General features: G+C 40.2%; 2 protein-coding genes across 3 annotated transcripts in view; both read right to left on the bottom strand.

Annotated features, from left to right (window-relative positions):
* Positions 1–25,804, bottom strand: part of sec31b (SEC31 homolog B, COPII coat complex component) — a 37,484-nt gene extending 11,680 nt beyond the window's left edge. For both annotated transcript variants that reach the window (XM_084135056.1, XM_084135057.1), the window contains exons 1-19: positions 25,716–25,804; positions 25,130–25,222; positions 24,884–25,007; positions 21,573–21,771; positions 21,039–21,134; positions 19,775–19,915; positions 18,970–19,112; positions 18,787–18,886; positions 18,456–18,617; positions 18,098–18,250; positions 17,357–17,569; positions 16,507–16,581; positions 15,429–15,515; positions 15,248–15,350; positions 13,667–13,845; positions 12,906–13,032; positions 10,269–10,414; positions 9,338–9,511; positions 8,719–8,841 (exon numbers count right to left, since the gene is read on the bottom strand). In XM_084135056.1, the coding sequence (XP_083991182.1) occupies positions 8,719–8,841; positions 9,338–9,511; positions 10,269–10,414; positions 12,906–13,032; positions 13,667–13,845; positions 15,248–15,350; positions 15,429–15,515; positions 16,507–16,581; positions 17,357–17,569; positions 18,098–18,250; positions 18,456–18,617; positions 18,787–18,886; positions 18,970–19,112; positions 19,775–19,915; positions 21,039–21,134; positions 21,573–21,771; positions 24,884–25,007; positions 25,130–25,208 (2,424 nt within the window). In that variant the 5' untranslated portion in view covers positions 25,209–25,222; positions 25,716–25,804. The remainder of the gene's footprint in view (positions 1–8,718; positions 8,842–9,337; positions 9,512–10,268; positions 10,415–12,905; positions 13,033–13,666; positions 13,846–15,247; positions 15,351–15,428; positions 15,516–16,506; positions 16,582–17,356; positions 17,570–18,097; positions 18,251–18,455; positions 18,618–18,786; positions 18,887–18,969; positions 19,113–19,774; positions 19,916–21,038; positions 21,135–21,572; positions 21,772–24,883; positions 25,008–25,129; positions 25,223–25,715) is intronic.
* ascc1 (activating signal cointegrator 1 complex subunit 1) overlaps positions 1–26,119 on the bottom strand; it is a 163,320-nt gene that overhangs the window by 94,523 nt on the left and 42,678 nt on the right. The gene's annotated exons all lie outside the window — the stretch shown is intronic.

The raw sequence follows: 26,119 nt of genomic DNA, 5'->3' as shown, positions 1-26,119 counted from the left end.
CGAATGTGTTTTCCACTACCTCCACGTTCACTCGTGATCCGATCAACCAAAGCGCATCTTAACACCAGGTGTAAACGGGGCCAGAGAGCAGACGAGACGACAGAAGCTGAACCTGATCGGCTCAAATGTAGGTAATGTACACATAATGGGCAATTCAACCCCATTTCCAGAAAAGTAGGGCATTTTGTAAAATGCAATAAAATGTTAATATTAATTTTCTTGAACCTTTATTTAACTGACAAAAGTATGAAGACTAGATTTTTACTAATTGTATTTTTAAGTATAAATCTTTTTGATTTTGATGTCTGCAACAAAACAAGTAGGGACTGAGGCATGTCTCACATCACATTACACTTTTTAATCTTTTAGGAATTAAATGTTGCAGTTTTGCAAGTGGAATTTTCACCTGATACAAGCATCTCTGCATTCAGCAAACGTACAGCTTTGTCCTATAACAGAGATTCGAGTCGCATTTCTTGATGCAGCGTCAGACTGTTCAGTGACGAAGGTTTTCCAAAGTACTCCTGTGCACATGATGGTTTCTCATGCAATGCCATTTGAGGGGTCAAAGGTCATGCACTACAACAGGTCTCCTGCCTTGCGCTACACAGACTGAGATTTCTCTGGACTCTCAGGATAATATGTGGACAAGACCACAAAACCTGGGTCAATTTTTGGAAATTCAAATGTATACACCACAGAGCATGTGAGCGGAGTGGAGCGGGAGCGAGCGGGGAGCGGGAGCGGGCCGATCTTGGAGGCGGGCCGATCTCTATTTCCCGCTCCAATTTCGCTCCGCTCACACCACGAGTCTGAAGCATGCTCAGTCAAACCTAAACCAGGATCCATCTGTCTTGCACAGTCATCAACAGTAGACTATTTTCAGTCAAAACTCGGCTCAATAATGGAGTTCAAAAAGTAGACTACTTCAAAAAGGAAAATGAGAAGTCATACAGGTCAGGTGTATACTATTAATATAACTAACTAACAATGATAATGTGGTACAAGAAAACGAATGTGGAGACATCGTTTCAGTCAGCAAAGATTCATTTTGGAATCTCAAAAGACACATCTCGAAAAAATGAACGTGAGCTACGCGAACACGCTGGGAAGAAAACAAAAGGTTAGCAAATTGAATACCTATTTATTCGTTTAATTTTACAGCAGTTTGTGTGTATGGAAGCCAATTTAAATTTTAATCGTGCGCGTTGCGCAAAAGTTCACTTATCAAAATTCTGGCCTTATAATTAATTTACTTTTAAAAAATGTATCATTTTTGTTTATATAATTTTTATTTAGATTATTAGGCCCATTTATTCGTTTCATTTTACAGGACTTTTTGTGTAGGCTATATTCCTTCTTACATAGGCCTGTAATTTGAAATAAAACATTTCTATTTGAAAAATGTTGTTGTTACTCATTAGTTCTTTAGGAGGTAAGGCTGTGGTCTAAGCTAAAAGTGATATACATGTAGATTTTTTTCCTTTTTTGGAGCGAGCGGGGGACGATTTGAGTGGAGCGCGAAGCAAACCTCGTTGAGCGCTGAGCGATAATGAGCGGAGCGGCCTGATGTAGCTTTGAGCGGGGGAGCGGAGGGGTGAACAGTTCCGTGAGCGATGAGCGGAGATTCTCACCGCTCCACTCACATGCTCTGATACACCAATGGAAAGCTTATTTATCCAGCTGTCCATTGATGTACGGGTTTGTTAGGATAGGACAATATTTGGCAAAAAAATCTAAACATTGAGAAAATCTCCTTTAAAGTTCTACATTTATGTTGGTGATTGTGCTGCATTCACTCAGAAAAATAAATGTTTTATATATTTACGGTAGGAAATGTACAAAATATCTTCATGGAACATGATCTTTACTTAATATCCTAATGATTTTTGGCATAAAAGAAAAATCGATAATTTTGACCCACACAAGGTCTTGTTGGCTGTTGCCACAAATATCCCCGTGCGACTCAAGACTGGTTTTGTGGTCCAGGGTCACGTATCATGTATGTTAGATGGTGAAAGACCTAAATACTTTGCAATCTTGCATTGAGAAATATGATTTTTTTTAATCATTTGACAAATCTCTTATGAAATTTGGCACAAAGTGATGAGCCATGACCCGTGTTTGCTGGCAGAGACTGAGGTGCTCCTTTAACCCGATCATGATGCGCTCACCTACTATACTAACAGTGCAGTTTCAAAAGAGTTTAACTTGGAGATTCTATAATCTTATCACTTTTATTCTGACTCTGTCCCAACTTTTCTTTGCAGATTGTTGCAACATCAAAATTAAACGCAATTAATTTAGCCAGTGAAAACATTGATTTATTTTTAATTTGTACTTTTGTCAGTTAAATAAAGGTTTAAGTCAATTAACAAATCACACACTTTATAGTGTTTTACAAAATGTCCCAAGTTTTCTGAATTTAGGGTTGAATATCACTTCACCAATAATGATGAGGTCATTTCCATATCATGCGACAGATTGATATAGTAATAGTTATTACAGTTATTATACGTGACAGTTATTACAGTTTTATTAACTAAAACCATAAAAACATTTACTTTAACTTAATATTATTTTATTTCAGCCAAGGCAATATTTCGTGTTTTCATTTAATTTAACTATAAGTACTAATTCTTGAACTAAAATGAAAATAAAAACGGAAACATATAAAAACGAATCCAAAATATGAATAAAAACTATAACAGTATCTGAATGCTAACATTATTATTAACAGACGGTCTGGCAGGGCTCGTACAGATTCTGGAAAATGAAATTCCAGGACTTTCAAGGACTTTTCAAGCACTACTTTTTGGGATTTCAAGGACTTCAATCAGCACTTATCAAACGATATCTTTATTATTAGTATTTTTATTTTTTTAACTCAAATTACATACACATATATATATATGGTATCTGATGTTTCACTTCACAGAGATCAATCCACTGACCAGCGCTGTCAGGCATGGGAAATCCGCATAACCATTGAAAGGATATTGAAATAGATTTTCTTTTCATGAATATATGATTGACCTGAAGAATGAAAGTTGTATTATATACTTATCATATACTTAATATCATGCTCATAGCCATGCGAAATAGCTCTATGTCAGACGGGCTGCAGCGTTAATTTTGCGTGAAATGATTGTATTTTTTCCAACAACAAAGAAATTTAAATATTTTTAATTAGGGATACAATACAACTTTTTGCAGAACGAGTCCGATACTTTCATTTTTGGTACTCGCCGATACCGATACCGTAATTTTCACTGCATTTGTAATTTTTAAAATGTATTAGTAGATAAACCAAAAGAATATAAATCATATTAGTTGGCTTAATTTGTTCATCAAATATATATTTCTTTCAGTTATTTTCATGCTTAATTAAGCCTGGTAAAATGCATTGCATGAGCTTCTATTACTGTCACTGTTCATTCTATTGCTCAATCATATTTTATCTTTCATTTAACAGCACAGCACATGTTTAGAGCAGCTCCAGCAGGGTCAGTGCTGAGGATCGGGTCAGCGGTTCAGATGTTTAGACACCAGTGAAATATCAATTATTTAACCCAATTTTGATACTACAACAAAACCTACAAGCCTAATTAATGTAAATTTAAAACATTATTAAAGACAAGTAAGCAGTCAGTAACAAAATAAGAACAAATAGTCGAAAAAGTAGAAGTAGAGCGAGGCGGTTGTTATAGCGAATACACCCCGACAGGCTGAACGGGACCCGACGCGAAGCGGAGCCTGAAGGGCTTGTATTCGCTATAACAACCGCCTCGCTCTACATTATCCCGCTTATTACATGGCTAACTACCAAATAAATCAATAATTTGACAAAATATTGATTTAAAAAGGAGTTTATTGATTTAAAAACGATTGCATTGCTTCCGCTAAAGAAATAGTCCGTTCCGTCTCTATGGTTAGAATCCTGTGTCCATAGCAACGCTCTGTTTTGCATGGCAACGGTGTGTTATACTTCGCAGCGTCTGATATCAAGAAATAACACACCGCATTCTACATTAAGCCATGTAATAAACATAAGTAAAACATGAACTGTTACCTGATTTAAAGGGGTCATATAATGCCATTTTTGTACAAGCTAATATGATTCTTTAGGGTCTAAATTAAAAGTTTGTAATACACTTTAATTAAAAATTCTCATTAGTATTGTAAGAAAACACTCATTTTACTTGGTCAAAAACAGCTGTTTTCAGCACGCCGTTTCAGTGCATGTGTCTTTAAATGATAATGAGCTTTGCTCACCCCGCCCCTCTGTTCTGTGACCCCGCCCCTCTGTTCTGTGCGGACACCGTAACACAATAACCATAACGCGTTGTTCATTATAAACGTGGGATTATGAATTATATTGAGAACATCGTACATAGAAAACATGCCGTAATGTACCCTGAGTGTAAACCTTAGCCGCATTCATCGTGACGTGTGCAGCAAGCGATTTGCAAAGATTAATATAAAGGTTAATATAAAGGTTAATAAAGCGTTACACTCACTTCTTCTTCTGGAGGTGCAGCAGGAACACGAATAGTTGGTACCGATCCTTTTTTCAGGAGCAGCTTTTTAGCAAAACCAGCTTTATAACGTTACTGACCCTCGTGTGTAAAGCAGTCTGGTGTGTGAAATGATTCGCGCAAACATGAAAGCATTGACGTTGATCGTGGGGAATATTCCCTTCGAAAACAAACTCAGCCACTGCGTCTTCAGCGGTTCGGATTTAGGAACATCAAAATGATGCTGTGTTCGTTATTACACCCAAGAGCAGAACACCACAATCACTGAGACGCCATTCTGCTCATAGACAGAGCTCCAGCGCATCAATAATGACGTGCGGACTATGATTGACAGCTCGCTCACGAGCGAGGGCGGGTCTGTGTTGAAATGCTGCTGTCAATCAACAATCGTGGGAGGGGCGTCCGACCGTGTGACGTCACAAAATCGAACGGCTTGATTTGAGATGGGGGAAACATATAAGAAGATTTAAAAAAAAACACTGGATGGATTTATCATTTTATGATGGTTGTGTACAGGCACTGCCAACAGTACACAACCAGTACACACTTCAGTACAATCAACTTGTAAAAGTGCATGTACCATTATATGACCCCTTTAAGTTACATATACGATTTAGTTTTCAAATAACACGTGCCGTGTGAACGATCAGCAATCGAGAGCATTCAACAGAAGTGCGCTCTCTCTCTCGTCAGTTAACGGTAATAATAAGCCTCGTTTTCTTTTCCATTGACATCCGACTGAACTACAAGCTTTCCACTGACGTCTATTTAAAGGGGTGTGCTCGACCAGCTCGCGTGTTTTTCTCTTATCAGCGCGCGCACCACAGCTATGTGTTAATATACACACACTGCCTGGAAGGCCTATCAGTTGTTGGTATCGGAGCATTTTTACGAGTATGAGTAAGTCACATGAGCTCAGTATCGGTGCATCCCTATTTTTAATAATTCAAGCACCTCTTCAAAAATATGGCTGTTTTCCAGGACTTCAAAAAGTCAAATTCAAGCGCTTCAAGCCCCTTGTACGAACCCTGGTCTGGTGTGTTTTGAACCAGTTCAAGTATGAATGTTTACACAACAAGGTTTTCGTAATGATATTTAAAAGTCACAAAAGTCTGTTGTGAAACTATAACCTTATTCTGCTTCAGCACGAACTCCCCGAAGACAAGAAAACCTCAAACACGAGGATGACGCAAAAACATCCACTGTAAATCAGAGCGAGACGCCTTTTCGAAACAGCAGACACACTGTATGCCAGCTCCGTCTTTCACAACACACACATCAGGCCATCGGAAAGCAAACAGAGTCTGATGATCATCAGCAGAGCGCGTGCACAGCGTAACCACAGACTGTGATGATGACAGAGTACTGTACTGTACTGGAGTGAACTGTACCTGTGTGTGTGTGTGCTGGAGGAGTGTGTGTGTGCTGGAGGAGTGTGTGTGTGCTGGAGGAGCGTGTGTGTGCTGGAGGAGTGTGTGTTAGAGGACTGTGTGTGCTGGAGGAGTGTGTGTTAGAGGACTGTGTGCGCTGGAGGAGTGTGTGTGTTAGAGGACCGTGTGTGCTGGAGGAGTGTGTGTGTTAGAGGACTGTGTGTGCTGGAGGACTGTGTGTGCTGGGGGAGTGTGTGTGTTATAGGACCGTGTGTGCTGGAGGAGTGTGTGTGTTAGAGGACTGTGTGTGCTGGAGGAGTGTTTGTGTTAGAGGACCGTGTGTGCTGGATGAGTGTGTGTGTTAGAGGACCGTGTGTGCTGGAGGAGTGTGTGTGTTAGAGGACCGTGTGTGCTGGATGAGTGTGTGTGTTAGAGGACCGTGTGTGCTGGAGGAGTGTGTGTGTTAGAGGACCGTGTGTGCTGGAGGAGTGTTTGTGTTAGAGGACCGTGTGTGCTGGATGAGTGTGTGTGTTAGAGGACCGTGTGTGCTGGAGGAGTGTGTGTGTTAGAGGACTGTGTGTGCTGGAGGAGTGTGTGTGTTAGAGGACCGTGTGTGCTGGATGAGTGTGTGTGTTAGAGGACTGTGTGTGCTGGAGGAGTGTGTGTGTTAGAGGACTGTGTGTGTGCTGGAGGAGTCATACCTGCCAACCTTGAATTTTTTTTTTGCGTACCGTCGGGGGTGGGGGGGGGTGGGGGTGGCATGCGTGCGCGGACGACGGGGTGGGGGGGGATATGGGTGGACGACGACACACATGCATTATATTGCATTGCATATAATGTGTGCTGGTCAACTAGTCTAAAATTAAGAAACCCCTAGAAAACAGTAAAAATAATAATAATTTAAAAAAATACATAGGAACATTGTGCACAATTAGGATAGGCTACTTAATTTATTATTCCAATATCCATGCGATCCACGTGATCATCGAATCCATAGGATTAAGTTAATACAATATTTCAACGTTCCCCATCGAGCACAGGCCGTTTCCCTTCAGGAGTCAGACGTGCCGTACTGTACTGTCCTCGCTTATGACATCAGTCAGGCGGCGGGAGAGGAAGGGGGATCACGCGGGATTCTTTATTGGTGTCGATTTTCAGTCTGTTTTTAATGATAGGCCTTACGCATCTGTCAATCATCCCCGCTTGCTATTTGGGGAATGAACCCAGCGCTATGATTGGTCGAACTCTTCTTCTTTTGCTGTTGCTTGATTTGAGGACTGCGCGTGCACTGAGGCGTCACCAGGGTTTGCGTAGTTTAGAGTAACAAATCGTACCAGCGTACTTTGAAGTCAAAATGCGTACAGGTTGGCAGGTCTGAGGAGTGTGTGTGTTAGAGGAGTGTGTGTGTGTTAGAGGACTGTGTGTGTGCTGGAGGAGTGTGTGTGTTAGAGGACTGTGTGTGCTGGAGGAGTGTGTGTGTTAGAGGAGTGTGTGTGTGTGCTGGAGGACTGTGTGTGTGCTGGAGGAGTGTGTGTGTTAGAGGACTGTGTGTGTGCTGGAGGAGTGTGTGTGTTAGAGGACTGTGTGTGTGCTGGAGGAGTGTGTGTGTTAGAGGACTGTGTGTGCTGGAGGAGTGTGTGTGTTAGAGGAGTGTGTGTGTTAGAGGAGTGTGTGTGTGTGCTGGAGGACTGTGTGTGTGCTGGAGGAGTGTGTGTGTTAGAGGAGTGTGTGTGTTAGAGGAGTGTGTGTGCTGGAGGAGTGTGTGTGTTAGAGGAGTGTGTGTGTGTGCTGGAGGAGTGTGTGTGTTAGAGGAGTGTGTGTGTGTGCTGGAGGAGTGTGTGTGTTAGAGGAGTGTGTGTGTGTGCTGGAGGACTGTGTGTGTGCTGGAGGAGTGTGTGTGTTAGAGGAGCGTGTGTGTGTGCTGGAGGAGCGTGTGTGTGTGCTGGAGGAGTGTGTGTGTTAGAGGAGTGTGTGTGTGTGCTGAAGGAGTGTGTGTGTGCTGGAGGAGTGTGTGTGTTAGAGGAGTGTGTGTGTGTGCTGGAGGAGCGTGTGTGTGTGCTGGAGGAGTGTGTGTGTTAGAGGAGTGTGTGTGTGTGCTGGAGGAGCGTGTGTGTTAGAGGAGTGTGTGTGTGTGCTGGAGGAGCGTGTGTGTGTGCTGGAGGAGTGTGTGTGTGTTAGAGGAGTGTGTGTGTGTGTGTGCTGGAGGAGCGCGTGTGTGCTGGAGGAGTGTGTGTGTGCTGGAGGAGTGTGTGTGTGCTGGAGGAGCGTGTGTGTTGGAGGAGTGTGTGTGTGCTGGAGGAGTGTGTGTGTGCTGGAGGAGTGTGTGTGTGCTGGAGGAGTGTGTGTGTGCTGGAGGAGTGTGTGTGTGTGCTGGAGGAGCATGTGTGTGCTGGAGGAGTGTGTGTGTGCTGGAGGAGCGTGTGTGTTAGAGGAGTGTGTGTGTGCTGGAGGAGTGTGTGTGTGTGCTGGAGGAGCGTGTGTGTGTGCGCTGGAGGAGCGTGTGTGTGCTGGAGGAGTGTGTGTGTGCTGGAGGAGCGTGTGTGTGCTGGAGGAGTGTGTGTGCGTTCGCAGCGCCTCCTGCTGGTGTGGACGGGTGTTGTGTGTCTGTACCTGTGTGTGTGTTGGAGGAGTGTGTGTGTGCGTGTGTGTGTGTGTGTGTGTGTGTGTTCGCAGCGCCTCCTGCTGGTGTGGACGGGTGTTGTGTGTCTGTACCTGTGTGTGTGTTGGAGGAGTGTGTGTGTGTGTGTGTGTGTGTCTGTGTGTGTTCGCAGCGCCTCCTGCTGGTGTGGACGGGTGTTGTGTGTCTGTACCTGTGTGTGTGTTGGAGGAGTGTGTGTGTTCGCAGCGCCTCCTGCTGGTGTGGACGGTTGTTGTCTCTGCTGCGTCTCGCCCTTCGCATGCGACAGTCTGTCTCTCAACATCCCAACAGCAACCTAGAGCGCGCACACACACACACACACACAGAGAACACTTACTACACAGATGAAGCACAAGAAACGCACTTTTAATGCAAACGGTAGGGTATTCTGAGTGGTTTCTAGGCTTTAGTGTGTGACTGTCAGTGGTGGTTTAGTGCATTACATTAATGATACACTAAATGATAAACGTTTCTCATTACAAGTATGGGAAGATTGTTTGTTTGCTGTGTTTAAGCGACTCAGACTCAGAGCAGATGCAGATGGAGTGTGTGTGGAGCAGCTTTTACTCTCATGAGCTGCTCATGTATTTGCATTTATGCATTTGGCAGACGCTTTTATCCAAAGCATTTCAAGATACACATTTACATTCTTATCAGTTCTTGTTTTCCCAGGCAAACGAACCCATGACCTTGGCGTTGCTCTACTGTTTGAGCTACAGGAAAGCTGTAGTTTGTGTATAAAGTTTGAAGTGCTTGTATATGTTTATATACGTGTGTGTGTGTGTGTGTACCTGGTCACAGTCGTCGGGCAGATAGTTGAGCGCGGAGGTCAAGCTGCCCTGTGACGCCAGTATACTGGAGTACTGGATGAGTTTCTCCGTCAGCGCTGAGCTTCGCACACACACCTCACTGTTACGCAGACGCTCGATCGACCTCCGCAGGATCATCACCTTCTCCACCAGATCCTGCACACACACGACAACACAGACGTCACACACATTGTTTCTGCCTTAAATTGGTGACCGGATGGTCAAGTGCAGATCCGTGAACACGCTAACGGCTAATAATGCCCACAACCCATCACGCGTTGGACGAGATTCGATTAGAACTACAAACACAAGTGAAAAGTGTTAAAAAACTACAGACATGGAGGATGCGTGAGTCCGGCACGGTTATGCAGAGGCGTTTGAGTGATTAATTATCAGTATCCAACCTGACAAATGCATTTATTTAGTGTTGTCCACAATATTTTTCATCTGCAGCAGCATTGTGAACTTTTGTAAGGATACATTTTGCCATTAACTTTTAAATGCATCATTATATTCAAATTGCAAACACATGAGGAGAGTCTCCGCATGAAAGACCCACAACTGGCAGATCAACGTGCGACAACATTTCTCTCCGAAACAGTAGGAAATTAAATTAGACTGAATGGAGGATTTGAACTGTGATGATGATTGACAGGGCAGTTTACGGTGACAGGACGCACATAACTGAGCGACAGAGCCGTCCGTTAAAGATGTTAAAGACGACGAAGTAGTGTGTCTCAAAGCGTGCAAACTCTTTTGCTACACACTCAAAATTATGTACTTTTTCTTCGCAAAAAGAGTACATACTTTTAGGATGTAGTATAAGTAGGCGAATTGGGACACAGCAGATGTGTATTGTGAATCCTGAGGCATATATAAGTGTGTGTGTGTGTGTGTGTGGTGGTGCCGTGACCTCGAGCGCGAGCGGAGACGAGCAGTCTCTCTGTGACGTCCAGCACTCCACCAGACGCTCGATGTTCCCGGAGCAGATGAAGCACAGACAGGCTTGCAGACGGTGTTTCTCTGAGCCTTCCGCGTCCAGACGAGCTCCTAGAGTATCTGAACACACACACACACACCTGTCAATCACTCCGAAACAACACACACTCTGTTATATGCTTAGAGTGATGCAGAAACTTGCTTGTCAACAGTGGCAGACTAATTAAGACTCTTACAGGGAGGGAGACGTGCGTGTTTCGCATGTACAGTATATTCAGGTAGCATGTGCATGTATAGGAATGTTACGTTTATGTGTGTATCAGAGTATGTGAGCGGAGAGAATTTGCGCTCCACGCTCAGAGCATTTCATAATTACTCCGCTCAAGCTCCGCTCTGGGTGTACAGTTTCCCGCTCCTCGCTCCCTCCCCACTCCGTCCTTAAAGGAGACATATCATGCTTTTAAATTGTTCCTTTTTACATATAAATCATACATTTGTAGTCTATATAAAGCGGAACTGCAATGCTTGGGTCTGAATTCCTCATTATTATAGCTCCACAGGCCCCTTTTCTACCCCTTTTCTGATGTGCGTCTGAGAGCAACTCGTTTTGGTGCGGTCTCTTTAAATACAACTGAGACACTTCATACCCCGCCCACACTCGGTTCAACTCCACCCCGTTCGGCCATTTTTGTAGTCTGATAGCAGAGATACGATTATCTAGCGGCACAGAAACTTTTTATTCACACGTTATTAACAAAATGTCAACAACGGAAGACTTGTCCAGCCAGCCTTACATGTTCGAGCCAGAGTCGGAGCCGGAGCGAGATGAAAATGAAGACGACGAACCTGTAGAACAACGTCTTCATATGGATGTATCGCAATGGTGTGTTACTGTATTTACACATGAAACTTTGGTCTTCCGACCTTTTACCACCGTGTCGATTTATTTAGATTAATATGTGCGAGGGAGAGAGAGCAAGACAGCGTCTAGTTTGGAGACGGTGAAGTCTTGTTTACACTTTCGCCTGGCTCTGAAGAGAGAGAGTGAGCGCGCGACCGGGTCTCTCTCTCTGCTCGTTCTTTCAGTTAAACATGCGCCCTGTCACAAGCGCAGCAGTTCATCTACATTAGACGGTGTAATGAAGCGTGTGGGTTACTACATCCAACAACCGAACATTTTAACTTACCCTCTCGTAACTTCTGCATCCTTTAGCTTGGACTACAAAATTGCAGCGAGAAATAAAAATGGCGGATTGCTCGAAGTGTTGGGCCGGAAGTCAATGTCCTTATTTGGCAGTTCCGCTGCAAATACTGTGACGTAATAGTTCAAAAAACATCATAGATAACAGAAAAATCGGAACAGGTTGAAAAATATGACCAAAACAGAATCTAAAGATATCAACGAAGCACCTGAAGAGAATAATTTCATATTTTCTGTACTTCTAAACACTCCAAATATACAACTAAATGCATTTAAGGGCTAAAAAAGTGCATTTGGCATGATATGTCCCCTTTAATACGTCTCACTCCGTTTTCGCTCCATGGTAAATTTTTATTCTTTTTTTTTTTTAAATAACACCAACCTCTGATCAGAAGATGCATGTACTGTAAAACGAATACGCATACTAAGAGAAGAACATCCACATACTTTATTGGAATTTTGAACAGCCCCAAACCAATAAATTAGGCTATCCTTTAGCTCACTTTAAAACAAAGCAAAATAGGAATCACAAGGAATCTTTTGACGTTGTAATCACCTCCCCGCACTCGCCTTCTCCTTTCATCACTACCTTTTACAATACATTTATATTTTCCCCTTCTTCACGGTAATATTTCGGAAACGATATTCTGCGTTTAGACGACCGTAATGGGAGGGAAATCTGCGTGCGTATGGTGACGCAAAAGTGTGTGAAATTCAATGTAGTATGCACTCAGCGGCAAGGTGAAGCACTGATCGGTGCCTTCACTGTCTAGCAGACTTTTGCTTTTACCGTTTAGACGGAAACGCGACGGTGGAGCGTTTTTAGGATTTCCACTCTGGAGGGTGGTTTCACTTTTATTGCGTTTTTAAGCCCCAAAACGCCGTCGCCGTCTAAACGAAAGGCACATCTGATAAAATATTTTTACGTTTTCACCCGCGAGCGTTCTCGTGTAAACAGGGCCTTATAAAATCGTCCATCATATAATGGAGTTGCACAGGTAGAAATCGCGAGGGGGTCGGTAAAAATATCATTAAAAGCATGTGTAAAATTAATTACATGATATATACTTTATATAAATGTTTGTGAAAGTACTAGTAAAACAATACAAATGCAAATAAATGCAAAATATGATTAGAAACATTTTGAGTCCCCCTCCGTTGCCTCACAGTGGTTTGGTCCTGAGCGATAGTGGAGCGTTTTTGGAGCGAGAGAAAATCACAACAAAAAATCCGCTCCTCGCTCCTGGCAAAATCACGCAACTCCGCTCCCACTCCGCACCGCTCACATACTCTGGTGTGTATGCATGTGTACATATGTATGAATAAATATGTGTATAACATTAATAACTGCAGAAGGAATAATAAGTTTTGTTCGTTTTTTGTTTTCTCATAATGACAGTATGATCTCACCGCAGAGAGAAGCGAACTCCTCTGGGTTAGCGTAGGTTAGCAGAGCCGCTAGCGCCTCCTTCCAGTTCTCCAGCTCACAGCTCTGGACGATATTACACCAGTTCTGCGTCACCACTGACGAGATCAGCTGAGGACGACAATCACTCATCAACACACATTCATTACAATTATAATAAATAAAAAGAAGAATTAATATTATCTTTACCAATAAAATATTATAATAAATAATAATAATAATAATAATAATAAATAATAAGACAACGGCTAATAACAACGCTAATAATAATAAACATAACGGCAATAATAATAATAATTAAAAGAATAATGAGAAAAAGAACAAGAATAAAAACAACAAGAATATTGATAGCAATAACAATTATAATTACTAAAATATTCATATTAATATGAACAAGATGACTAATAACAACAATTATTATTATTATTATTATTATTATTATCTTATTACTACTATTATTAATAATAATACTCAAAATAATAATGATAATAACAACAACAACAACAACAAATACTAATAGCATTAACAATAATTATTAAAATATGAATAATTATATGAACAAGATGACTAATAACATAATTATAATAGTAGTAATAGTACTCAAAATAATAATAAAAATAAAATAGCAACTAAACTAATAATGATAAAGATAATACTGATGCAAAAAAAATTGCAATAAATAAATAAATACCAGTTACAGAGGAAAGTTTCCACAAGTGACTGATGTATGGGTGTAAGCGGTTACCATGGAGACGCTGTTGGTCTGGCTGGTGAGGTAGCGCTGCTGGGTCTTCTTCAGTAGCTCCTCCCCTCCGCTGATTGACAGCAGGATGGCCTCTGCGAAACGCCCGTCACTCAAGCACAGGTCCACCGCGCCCTCGAAGTTCCCCACCAACAGAGCCTGACTGATCAAGCCGTCCGTGTCTACACACACCACCACACACACGTGAGCACAAGCACAAATCAGAACTATCAAAATCATGAAGTTATGTCTAGGGCTGCCCTCTAATGATCGACTAACCGTTAGACCACCAAAATGTAATTAGTCGTTCAATCGCAGAACAAACAAAAAAAATCGGAAAAGCGGTCAATCAATCGTTAACGGTCATTTATCGACCTCAGATATGTTAACCTAGACAAATGTGTGCTATTATTAGGCGTATATCCAAGTGTTTGTGTGGAGAGCGTGTTTACTGCATGACTTATACAGGCGCCGGCGCCATCACTTGAGTTTAACTTAAAGGGGTGGTTGATTATGATTTTACTTTTCTAACTTTAGTTAGTGTGTAATGTTGCTGTTTGAGCATAAACAACATCTGCAAAGTTACGACGCTCAAAGTTCAAAGCAAAGGGAGATATTTGCTTTTAAATAAATTCCTTTTTAAGGACTACAACAAACGGCTGGTAGAGACTACACCACATTCCTCCCGGGTTAGTGACATCACTAACCCTAAAATTTACATAAACCCCGCCCCCTGAACACGATTTATAGATTATCATGACAGAATATGCTAATCAATGACTAGAAGATAACTACACATAAGCTTCATAAATTCATCAACTAACCATTCAGAAATGTCCTGTTGCTTCTACATGTTGTCACTTCTTCTTGAGTCTCTCCATCATTGTCTGACTCCAGTTTGAACATAAAAAGGCTAAACGTGTGTGTGAGTGCAAGCTCTTGAAGCTCCGCCCACTGTAAGCAGCAGCAGCTCATTTGCATTTAAAGGAACGGACACAAAACGGTGCGTTTTTTCTCACCCTCAAAAAGTGACAATTTTAGCATGCTATATACAAATATCTGTGGGGTATTTTGAGCTAAAACTTCACACACACACTCTGGGGACATCAGAGACTTACTTTACATCTTGTGAAAAGGTCATTATACCAGCCCTTTAACATTCTCTGTCATTTTTGGTCATACAGATAAGAGTAATGCAAACTGTGAAGGGTCTCCTTTTATTTCTGTAAACTCATAAAACGTTGTGCTTTTGTAAAATAATGTCTCTCTCTGTCGATTCGGTCTTGAACTTCAGCGCATCACATAATGAACTGAAACTCAGCGTATACTTGCCTCACAGACATGAGAAATATCTATAGAAAGCTTTAAATTGTTACATTTCAATGAACATATTCTCAGATTATGTAATCTGTATTGAATTTGATCACTGATTAGACTATACGGATTTTATATAGGCAATTAAAAGCGCATTATGATGATTTATGGCTTAATATAAGCGCGATTAGTCAACTAATGGCTTAAATGAACGACTACTAGTCAGGGCAGCCCTGGTTATTTGTACGCATGTGATGTGAAGATGCTCGCCTGAGGAGACGGGGATCTGGAAGGGCTCTTTGTCCTTCTCTTTCTTTGGTAGTTGATGAAAGAAATCAGCAGGAGACTCACGGCCTGACGAACCGTCTGATCTCTGAATGCACGAGAAACTAAATCATGATTCATAATCCAATAAAACGACGTGTTGAATGAGTGTGTAACTGAATCTGACCTGATCAGAGAGAGTCTGCATCTTCTCAGCCAGATCGTTCACATCTAAACCGTTGGGTTGAAGCTTCCTCGACAAACACGCTGAGATCTGTGCAAATACACAAGTGAACACACTGAAAACATGCATTTAGTGGTAACACTTTACAATAATGGACTGTCTGTGTGTGTGTGTGTGTGTGTGTGTGTGTGTGTTCTGAGATCTGTGCGAATACACAAATGAACACATGTGGGTCTGTTCCTCTCACACAGCAAGACTTGGAAGATAAGATAAGTCACTGAAAAACATGCATATAGTGCTAACTCTTCACAATAATGTTCATTAGTTAACATTAAAGGTATAGCGGAGGATTTTTTTACTTCCGGGTGGAATACCTATACTATTGGTCCTCCTAATTGTCAATCATTCTGGTGAATCAATCAAACTTTTCAAAAAGTGGAGAGGGCGGGTCTTATCTAAAATTCGGAAAGATCCTCCGCTATACCTTTAACAAATAATAAACTGCAGTTATACAGCACTTATTAATCTTTGTTCATTTCAACATTTACTAATACTTTATAAAAATCTTGTTTACATTAGTTAATGCACTGTGAACTAGCATGAACTAACAGCGAACAGCCGTATTTTTATTACGTAAGGTTATCAAAGTTTAATAAATATAGTAACAAATGTAGGTAACACTATTTTACAGTGTCCATTGTTACCACTTACCATAGTAATAACAGTAAATTATGCATAATTACATGCAACTAACCCTCAACCAAATCCTAATCCTACCCTAACCCTATAGTAAGTACATGTAGTTGCTTAATATTACTCAGTACTTCAATATAAAATTACACTGTAACAATGACACCTTAAAATAAAGTGTAACCCAAATGTGGTTCATGTTAGTCAATACATTAACTAATGTTAACTAATGAACCTTATTGTAAAGGGTTATCCATATAGTTTTAATCCAGGGACTTTCATGATTTTATTTGGGATTTTTCCATGCAAAACACAACGTGCAATAAAGAGGTGGGGTAAGATGTGTCAGTGGGTAAACTGTGTCACTCCTCTGTCCTGTATTCGGCTTTACCTTCCTCTGCAGCTCGTCTTTACTGAAGCCCAGCAGCCGCAAAAACTTCACTCGCGCTTCATCTTCGAAATTCACCTGTTAAAAACACGAAACCATGTGCATTTCCAGAGAAACCGATATATACATAAATTTTATAAATACATAAAGTCCCCATGCATTTAAAACAGTCTCTCCAATCAAATGCTCTCAGTCTCAAGCATCTAAAGCATCCCACCACAAACTTTAGGGTTTCACGCTTAATCGGATTAAAAACGAAACCGCAATTAGTACGATTTAATGAAATAAATACATCCGTGTTTCGGAGGGAAGCGCATCACTGTTTTCTTTTACACTGTTTTCAGCATCTCAACGTGATTATGTAATGTGTGGCGCATCACAGCTAGTGTAAGATGAGCATTTATGCTTAAAAAGTATATAAATGTTTATTTTTGTTATAAAATAGCCGATGGTTTGTCTAGATAAGACTCTTATGAAGCCGTTGGACCCCAGTGAAGTCACTATATGGAGGAAAATCCTGGAATCCTGAAACCTTAATTTCTTTTCAAACTGAAGAAAGACAGACATGAACATCTTGGATGACGTGGAGGAGAGTAAATTATCAGGAAATTTTTAATTCTGAAGTGAACTGATCTTTTAAAGGGTTAGTTGGCGTAGTGTAACAGCGCAGCGCTTCTGGGTTGTGCGTCAGAATGGAGGCTCACTATTGGCCGATGCTAGTCATGTGTGTGATGCTGGCCAATAGTGAGCCTCCGTTCTGAGACATGCATTTAATTGAGTTTGTGTTTCACAGAATAAAACAGGGCTGGAATGACATCAGGATTTAGCATGTTCTGCACGTGTAAATGTTTACCATGAGGAACCTCCATATGTCCTGCTCGGCGTCAGACGGGGCACTCGTGATCTTACTGTGGCAGTAGTTGGTGAAGGACCCAGACTGCAGAACGGCCTGGAGCTCGCTGGAGCGCTGGAGGAACTCGGTCTCTGTGGTCACCTGACTCACCTGTACCTGTCGAGGCTGACCCGGCGCTGAAGGGTTCTCAAACGTCACCAGCTTCCCACCGAACTAGAAGAGATAGAAGCGAGTAGACTCAGACCAAGCGTGCCTTTCCTGTAGCTCAAACAGTCGAGCGTTGGCGCTTGCAACACCAAGGTCATGGGTTCGATTCCCAGGGAAAGCAAGAACTGATAAGAATGTAAATGTGTAGCTTGAAATGCAATTTAAGTCGGTTTGGATAAAAGCGTCTGCCTAAATGTAAATGTAAAACGTGCCACAAAAGTCCTGAAAAGTAAAGCCCAAGCGCCTCGATCTCCCCCTTAAACATGTGCATAAACACACTTTTAATGTCTTAAACTTAACAAATTGAGGCTATGAAACCGGGACTGTGACGATAGACAGCCTCTCTAAACGAAGTCACTGAGGCACAGATGGACTTATTGGGGGATTTTTGGGAGGAGATTGGAGCTTCAACTTTTAATTTCTACATTTCCATAACTGTTGCTCTGCAGTAAACTTCGTAGTAACCGTTTCTGCGGGAGTGTGTGTGTGTGTGTGTGTGTGTGGGCAGGACCTTAATATCCCTGAAATACTCACAGCGAAAGAGGCGCCGACAGGCCTTCGCACCCACTTGGGTGGCTTTGTCAGCGGAGGGATGATGGTGGTCTCGACTGTGGGTTGAGGCATTTGCAGAGGCGGAAGAGCTTGACCGGTTCCAAACGGGTCGTTGGTGTCAAACGAAGCCGAGATCTAAGAGGAGAAACTGATGATTAAAGGGAATGTTCACCCAAAAATTAAAATTAGTCCATCTAATTTAATGTCATATACATCTATGATGACTTCAGGGTGAGTAAATCATGGGCTAATTTTCATTTTTGGGTGAACATTTCCTTTTAAGCCACAAACAGATCGACATTCCTCGGAAAGGGTGTGTAAAACACACACATAATCGCACCTGGTCCACCGTGCTGTGCTGATGCTGTTGAAGACGCCCACCCATAACTGAGTACACACTGATCCGCCCGTCAAATGATGCGGCTGACAGGAGGGCGGGGTTTCGAGGACACCACTGCACATCGAAGCACCACTGATTGGCTGTTGGCAGCTCGTAAATCACCTGAAACACCAGAGACAAGGCGTGATGGTCAATTAATGTGGAAAGTGATCCACACTAATGGATTTCTATGATTTTATTAATTAATAATCCCGGTAAGCCATTTATGATAGAAGTGCATGGACGTAAATGTCATGTAAACGTGATAAAGCAGCAGCTGTGATTGACGGACCTCTCCGGTGTTCGGGTTCCAGCACAGGATCCGGTTGTCTTTGCCGCTGCTCAGCAGAAGCTCTGGATCGGCTTGACTCCATGAGATGGACAGAATTCCTCTGGAATATTAAAAGGACGTCACGTGTGCAGGAGCATGAAAGCAGCTCATAGAGACATGGACTTTAGAGAAGCGAGTCTCTACCTGGTGTGGTTCTCCAGGACTTTGAGTGGCGAGGTCGCAAACCGCAGGTCCCACATCTGGATCACGGGAAGCCTGTCGTCCTCGGATGCCAGAACCAGCTGAGTGGCCACATCTGGATGCCACAACATCCCAGAGCAGTGCATCTGACAATAAAAATAATAATGCATTTTATTTATAATGCGCTTTTCTTAAACCCAAAGCGCTACAAGTACAGTACAAAAGTACATCCGTAAAAGAAGATTAAGAAAACCAAACTGCAACAACAGGTAGAGGACAATATATGTATAGTATGTAGTCCTTAAAAAGCGATTTCTTTAAAAGCAAATATCTCCCTTTGCTTTGAACTTTGAGCGCTGTAACTTTGCAGATGTTGTTTATGCTCAAACAGCAACATTACACACTAACTAAAGTTAGAAAAGTCAAATCATAATCAACCATCCGTTTAAAACTAGCTAATTTTGGGGCATTATGCAAGGTTATGCATGTATATATTTAATAAAAATGTGTTATTTATATATAAAATATTTATATATAATATAAATTATATATAAATAAATAAATATATATATACATACACACACACATGCAAATATTTCTTAAATATATACATGCATATGTGTGTATTTATATATACAAAATAATTATACACAGTACACACACATATATTATGTAAACACAAACTTTTATTTTGCATGCGATTAATCGTTGCCTAGCACTAATTTTTGGATTCTGTGGTGAAATATGACCTGCACATGTTTTTTACTCATAGGCTCATACAAGCGTTCGGTGTCGAGGATGCTCTTACCCTGTTGCTGTGGTCACTGATTTTGATGATGGGCTCGTTCTTCCTCAGATCCCAGACCACGGCTTTCCCGCTGGGATTGGCGGATGCCAGTATGTGTGGCACTTGACTGTTCCACGCCACCACGCTCACGTCCTCCGCTGGCTACGACATGCACAAGCACACGGATAAAACCACCGCAATGTCTGAGACTTTCCCACAAACCACCAGCTGAAGCTGAGCATCCAAAAATGAGCATCCAAACCAACAAACCCCAGCAAAGACACGCTAATTTCTGAACACTCTGCAGACGAATCGTCTCAGAATAGTTTTTTTTTAGGTAGTAAATCATTGTTTAGTGTCAGTAAGTGCCCCTATTATGCTATTATTAAAGGCTCATAATGTTGTTTTAGAGTCTCCTACAATAGTTCTACATGCATATAAAGTCATAAATACTTTAATGTCCTCATAATCTCCACTGCAGCGTCAGCTCTTTCCTCTCAGTGTCTGAAACACTTCCATCAAGGATTCAGTCTCTCTAAGCTCCGCCTCTCTGAGAGCTGCTCTGCTCTGATTGGTCAGAAAGCAAACGCTCATTATCATATCTGAATCTCAGCTCTTGATCACAGTGATACGAACAGTGACGATGGCGTGGGTTTTACCGTATCAATCTCAGAAAACAGCGTCTTCTCCACATGAACAACACGAACCAAACTCTTCCAGTCTCAGATACACTACAGTGTTTGAGGGCGGAGCTAAGAGACGCTATTCAGCCAATCAGGACCAGAGGCTGGCATTATGCAAATAAGTTACAAACCTACGCAAGTTTAATCAATGTTTGATTAGGAAGTGAGAAGTGACTTTCTTTTAGGAGACAAAACAAGTATTCTTTACTTCAATGAGCTCATTGTTTCTACCTTAAATTATTACACTGTTTAAATTAATACATTTTTAGCTAACTGTGATTTAGCTAACATTTATCTTTGATCTTTGAAACTTTGAACCTTATACATTCACAAACAACTTTATTACACACTGGATGAAAGGTCATATCTGAAAAAGCACAATAGGGGCACAAAGAGATGCTAGAGAAGAGGTTAGTCAAACCCAAACCGCACACACACACACACACACACACACACACACACACACACCCTCACCAGCACCTTCATCTTACCTCACTGAGCTAAAGGAACAGAGAGACAAATGCATTCACTTTACCATCAAATGATACTACGAACACTGAAGACACAAAACGCTTCAAAGAATCAAGAACAATTGTCCACACCTGTGACTTGGTGCCCGGTGTCATCGGATTACTGAAGTTGTTCAAATCCCAGATGTATATTTCCGAATCATTAGCTCCTGATGCGATGAGGTTACTCTGACAGAGAGGGAAAAACACATGAGCGTTTGCAAACGCGACACCAGACTGCAAAAACTGCTTTTCTTACTTAGTATTTTTATCTTGTTTCCAGTCCAAATATAAAACAAAATATTAAATCAAGATGCATTTACTAAAGTAGTAAAACGCCATAAGATATGTCTTGTTTTCTGGGGAAATAATAAAAAATTAAGTAAGTTGTTGCATAAAAAAAGCTCAATTATAATAATAATTTAGATTTTTTTGAGCATCAACTCAATTTTGTTTACTTCCCCCGGATCACAGGACATAATATCTTATGTCACTTCATCTAGTAAATGCATCTTGATTTAAGAATCTTTAGATATTTGGACTGGAAACAAGACAAAAGTACTGAGTAAGAAAAGCATTTTTTGCAGTGCAGATGCGAGTGGATCTGAAGCGAGACGCGAGCTCCACCTGGAAGCGGTTGTAGTCGAGGGCGTGCACGGGCCCCGTGTGTTTGTTGGACTGTCCGATCACGGCGTCTTCGCTCGCGGAGAGAATAGCGTCCGGGCCGAAGACCGTCACGCTCCCGTTCTCACTGCCTCCGATGAGCCGCCCCGATGACCCCGACGTCACGTCCATATCAAACGCCACCCAGATCAGACTGTGAAACCTGCCAACACACACACACCGAGATCATCACAAATACACACACAACAGGACACTTTACACACATACAGTACCAGTCAAAAGTTTGGAAACATTACTATTTTTAATGTTTTTGAAAGAAGTCTCTTATGCTCATCAAGCCTGCAGTTTAAAAAACAAAAAAACAAAACAAAAACAGTAATATTATGAAATATTATTACAATTTAAAATAATGGTTCTCTTTTTTAATATACTTTAAATGTAATTTATTTTTGTGATGCAAAGCTGAATTTTCATCAGCAAGTACTCCAGTCTTTGGTGTCTTATGATCCTTCAGAAATCATTCTAATATGCTGATTTATGATCAATGTTGGAAACAGTTGTGCTGCTTAATATTTTTTTTTATAACCTGAGATACTTTTTTCAGGATTATTTGATGAATAAAAAGTTAAAAAGAACTGTATTTATTTAGAATAGAAATCTTTTGTAACAATATACACTACCGTTCAAAAGTTTGGGAACAATAACTATTTTTTTTTAAAGAAATTAGTACTTTAATTCAACAAGGATGCATTAAATTGATAAAAGGTGATGGTAACGATTTATATTGTTAGAAATGTTTTTTATTTTGAATAAATGCTGTTTTTATGAATAAATGCTGTTAACGTTTTACTCATCAATGAATCCTGAAAAAAGTATTCCAAAAAAAAATATTAAGCAGCACAACTGTTTCCATCATTGATCATAAATCAGCATATTAGAATGATTTCTGAAGGATCATAAGACACCAAAGACTGGAGTACTTGCTGATGAAAATTCAGCTTTGCATCACAAAAATAAATTACATTTTAAAATATATTAAAAAAGAGAACCATTATTTTAAATTGTAATAATATTTCATAATATTACTGTTTTTTTTTGTTTTTTGTTTTTTTAACTGCAGGCTTGATGAGCATAAGAGACTTCTTTCAAAAACATTAAAAATAGTAATGTTTCCAAACTTTTGACTGGTACTGTATAGGATTCAAATTAATGTCTGATCATTTATTGCTTTTTCTAAATGTCATAATCATTTGTTAACAAACAAGTATTCATTACTTCAACGAGCTCTTATTTCTGCCTTAAATTATTACATTGTTTAAATTAATACTTTTTTCACTAACTGTGATTTTGTATATGTACATTTCTGAAATGCATAACTTAGTTTCCTCTGATAACAGATCACTGTAAATTGTAATATGGACTCATGCACTTTCAGTAAAGCTGCTTTGACACGCACTGTACAAATAAATGTGAATTGAATTGAATAGCTATAATTATTAAAGAATAAGTCAGCTTTATTTCTATAGCGCTTTATACAATACAGATTGATAAACAGGAAAATAACAGAATCATCTGCTGTAAAAAGGGTCATTATTCAGATCAGTGTTGATTCAGTTCAGTCCAATAACTGTGTAAAGTTGAGCTGAAATGAGTTCAATTCATGCAACTCTACAGAAGACAATAGTGTCGTGATTGAGGAATAAATACACAAATCCCAAGTTCTTTCGATATGCTAAATAAAGAATAATATTTACAAAGCATTTGCATTTATGCTCAAATGCAGCAAATGTCTCAAAATTGTGACTTTAGCATTTTGTGCACGATGAGCTTGTTGAAAATGAGTGATAACTGACTTCATTTAGTCAAAGGTTGCAACCTCTGACACAGTATATTTTAATATTCAGTGAGCTCCTTTTTGTGCAAAGTGAAATATGAATATATAGTGAAATTTAACTCTTAAACAGCTGCAGTGAATCTGTGTGAACGACACACCCGAGAGAAACACTGGAAATGCCATTATAACAACATGTCAGTGTGAGGAAATGTGACAATCTGAAAAGGTCACAGTCGCAGTAAATGGACAGATCAGTGAGAGACACACACCACAGGCGTGTCAGAAACATGTTCACACAAGCGCGTTTGTGTGTGTTAGATCATGCAGAACGCAGAATGACGACACTCTAAAATAATACTGCGGTTAAACCTGTATTTCTGCTATTGAATCGTTTGCTGGGGAGGAACGTTATTAATATAAACATAAATTAGTTTCAAAGTAATGCACATCAACAAGAGAAGCTGGAGAACATCAACAAACTGTTGTAAAATCATCACTTTCTTTCAAAATCAAGTAGTGGCTTATGAATGTGTTCAGTTCAGAATGGAGAGCGACTGTGATCGTAAACCTTCTAAACACACCCAGTTATTAAAACTAAACTAGCGAAGTTACTCTTTTTAAAAGAAGATGTCAGACGTGTTTGTCTGTGCAAAAGTCAACGCCACAATACTAGTGTGTGAGGTTATTATGCATTTTCAATTTAATTTTATGTAAAAACAAAAAAAACAACTCAAAGTTTTGCGGTTTAAAAAGAAAAGATGTTAAAAGAGTTCAGATGCAAAAGCCTCTAAGTGCCATCTGAAATTTTCTTCTAGAATGATCATTTTTATAAAGCTTGTATATTTAAGTTAAGTAATTTCACTTAAATGACAATTAATAGGTAATTTGCATTGCCATTTAAGTGAAATTAAATATGAGCTTGATAAAAATGATCTAGAAGAAAATTTCAGATGGCACTTAGAGGCTTTTGCATCTGAACTCTTCATATATATATATATATATATATATATATATATATATATATACACACACACACTCAAAAGTTTGGGGTCAATACTTTAAAAAAAATTTTTTTTAAGAAATTAATATTTTATTCAGCAAAGGACGCATTACATTGATCAAAAGTGACAGTAAAGACATTTATAATGTTACAAAAGATGCTGTTATTTTATGAATAAAAGTAAACTTGAGGAAATCTTAAGCAGCAAAACTGTTTTCAACTGATAATAATCATAAATGTTTCTTGAGCATCAAATCATCATATTAGAGTGATTTCTGAAGGATCATGTGACACTGAAGACTGGAGTAATGATGCTGAAAATTCAGCTTTGATCACAGGAATAAATTACACTTTACTATATATTCACATAGAGAACAGCTGTGTTAAATTCTAAAAATATTTCACAATTTGTACAGTATTTTTGATCTTGAAACATGTTACCGACCCCAAACGTCTGAGCGCTAGTGCACAGAAACGCACCTGTTGGAGGTGGGCAGAGTTCCTCTGAGCTTCATGTCCATGGATGTATCGGCAAAATCCATCTCGAAGATCTCCAGAACGGAGCTGGTGTTGAAGGACGCGTCGAGCTGCTGCGCTGCAGTGCCTGGGGATGAGGCAAAGTGAAGAAACTGAGATTATTATTCAAGCATTTTAAATGAAACTCGCTGTCATCCACTGCGGCACACTGGCTGACAGGTGGAAACACACACATATACACCTGTATACCTAAGGCCAGGTATGTGGGATGCTGTCTCGCAGGACTCCATGCCTGAGAGGCCGTCCTGAGGATCTCCTTCACCCTCATCTTCCTCCAAACTCCTGAAAGGACAAGAAGAACATCATGTGATTTACCTGTCAGCTCTTAAATGACATTCCTCTGCACTAACAATGCCATATCAGCATAAAGAACCTTAATATTATGTCAGATAACAGAAAGTGTTAACACATTTCCGCAATAATCCTCAAAGAAATCACAACAGACTCGGGTATGAGTGTGTGAAATTAAATACAGCATAATATTATTTCTCAGACTCAAATGATCTGTAATCTCAGATTATTTTGTCATCCTTTTAAAGTATATATGTAATAAATGTCGTGTGGAGTTCATTTAGAGCAGAAGTATATGTATAATCACGTTTATTCCTGATCAGCTGCTCTTGGCGTTAGCATTAGCATCAACCTGCTGTTGACTATCTGCGCTTCAAAACACACTAACACACCGATCAGACCACAATAACACACAATAAAACATCAGAATCTCGAGTGTGTCCTAAAAACGCCAGATTATACTAAGTGCTGTCTGTGTACTTACGGTTGTTGGTGATTATTAGTCTCGATTGTGTGTTGATGAGAGTTCAGTCAGCGGCGCTCCTCGCGACACTCATGGAGAATGTAGTCCGGTGCGGAATTGTAGTCCAGTACGGCAGCCGTCGAGGGACATTATGTACGAAACGATTAAAACTCAAACCCCTTCTGCTCGACTCGGTTTATCTTTCTACTAATGCCAACATTTCAATTTAATTTATTTCAAATTAATAAACAAATAAAATGTAAATAAATAAGGCCAATACCCATCCAAAATGTTTACTATATATTTAATATTTGAGAGATTTTATCTAGAGCCAAAAGTAAAAAAGCCAGCTAAACTTGAATTATACACAACTATATTGATTTGAAGTATTATGGTGTTTAACATTATGTTATTTAGAAATACTT

The sequence above is a fragment of the Abramis brama genome (assembly GCF_963993115.1).
Source record: "Abramis brama genome assembly, chromosome: 14".
Classification (NCBI taxonomy): Eukaryota; Metazoa; Chordata; class Actinopteri; order Cypriniformes; family Leuciscidae; genus Abramis; species Abramis brama.
Note: the sequence above shows the minus strand (reverse complement) of the source record. Positions and strands in the feature narration are given on the sequence as shown.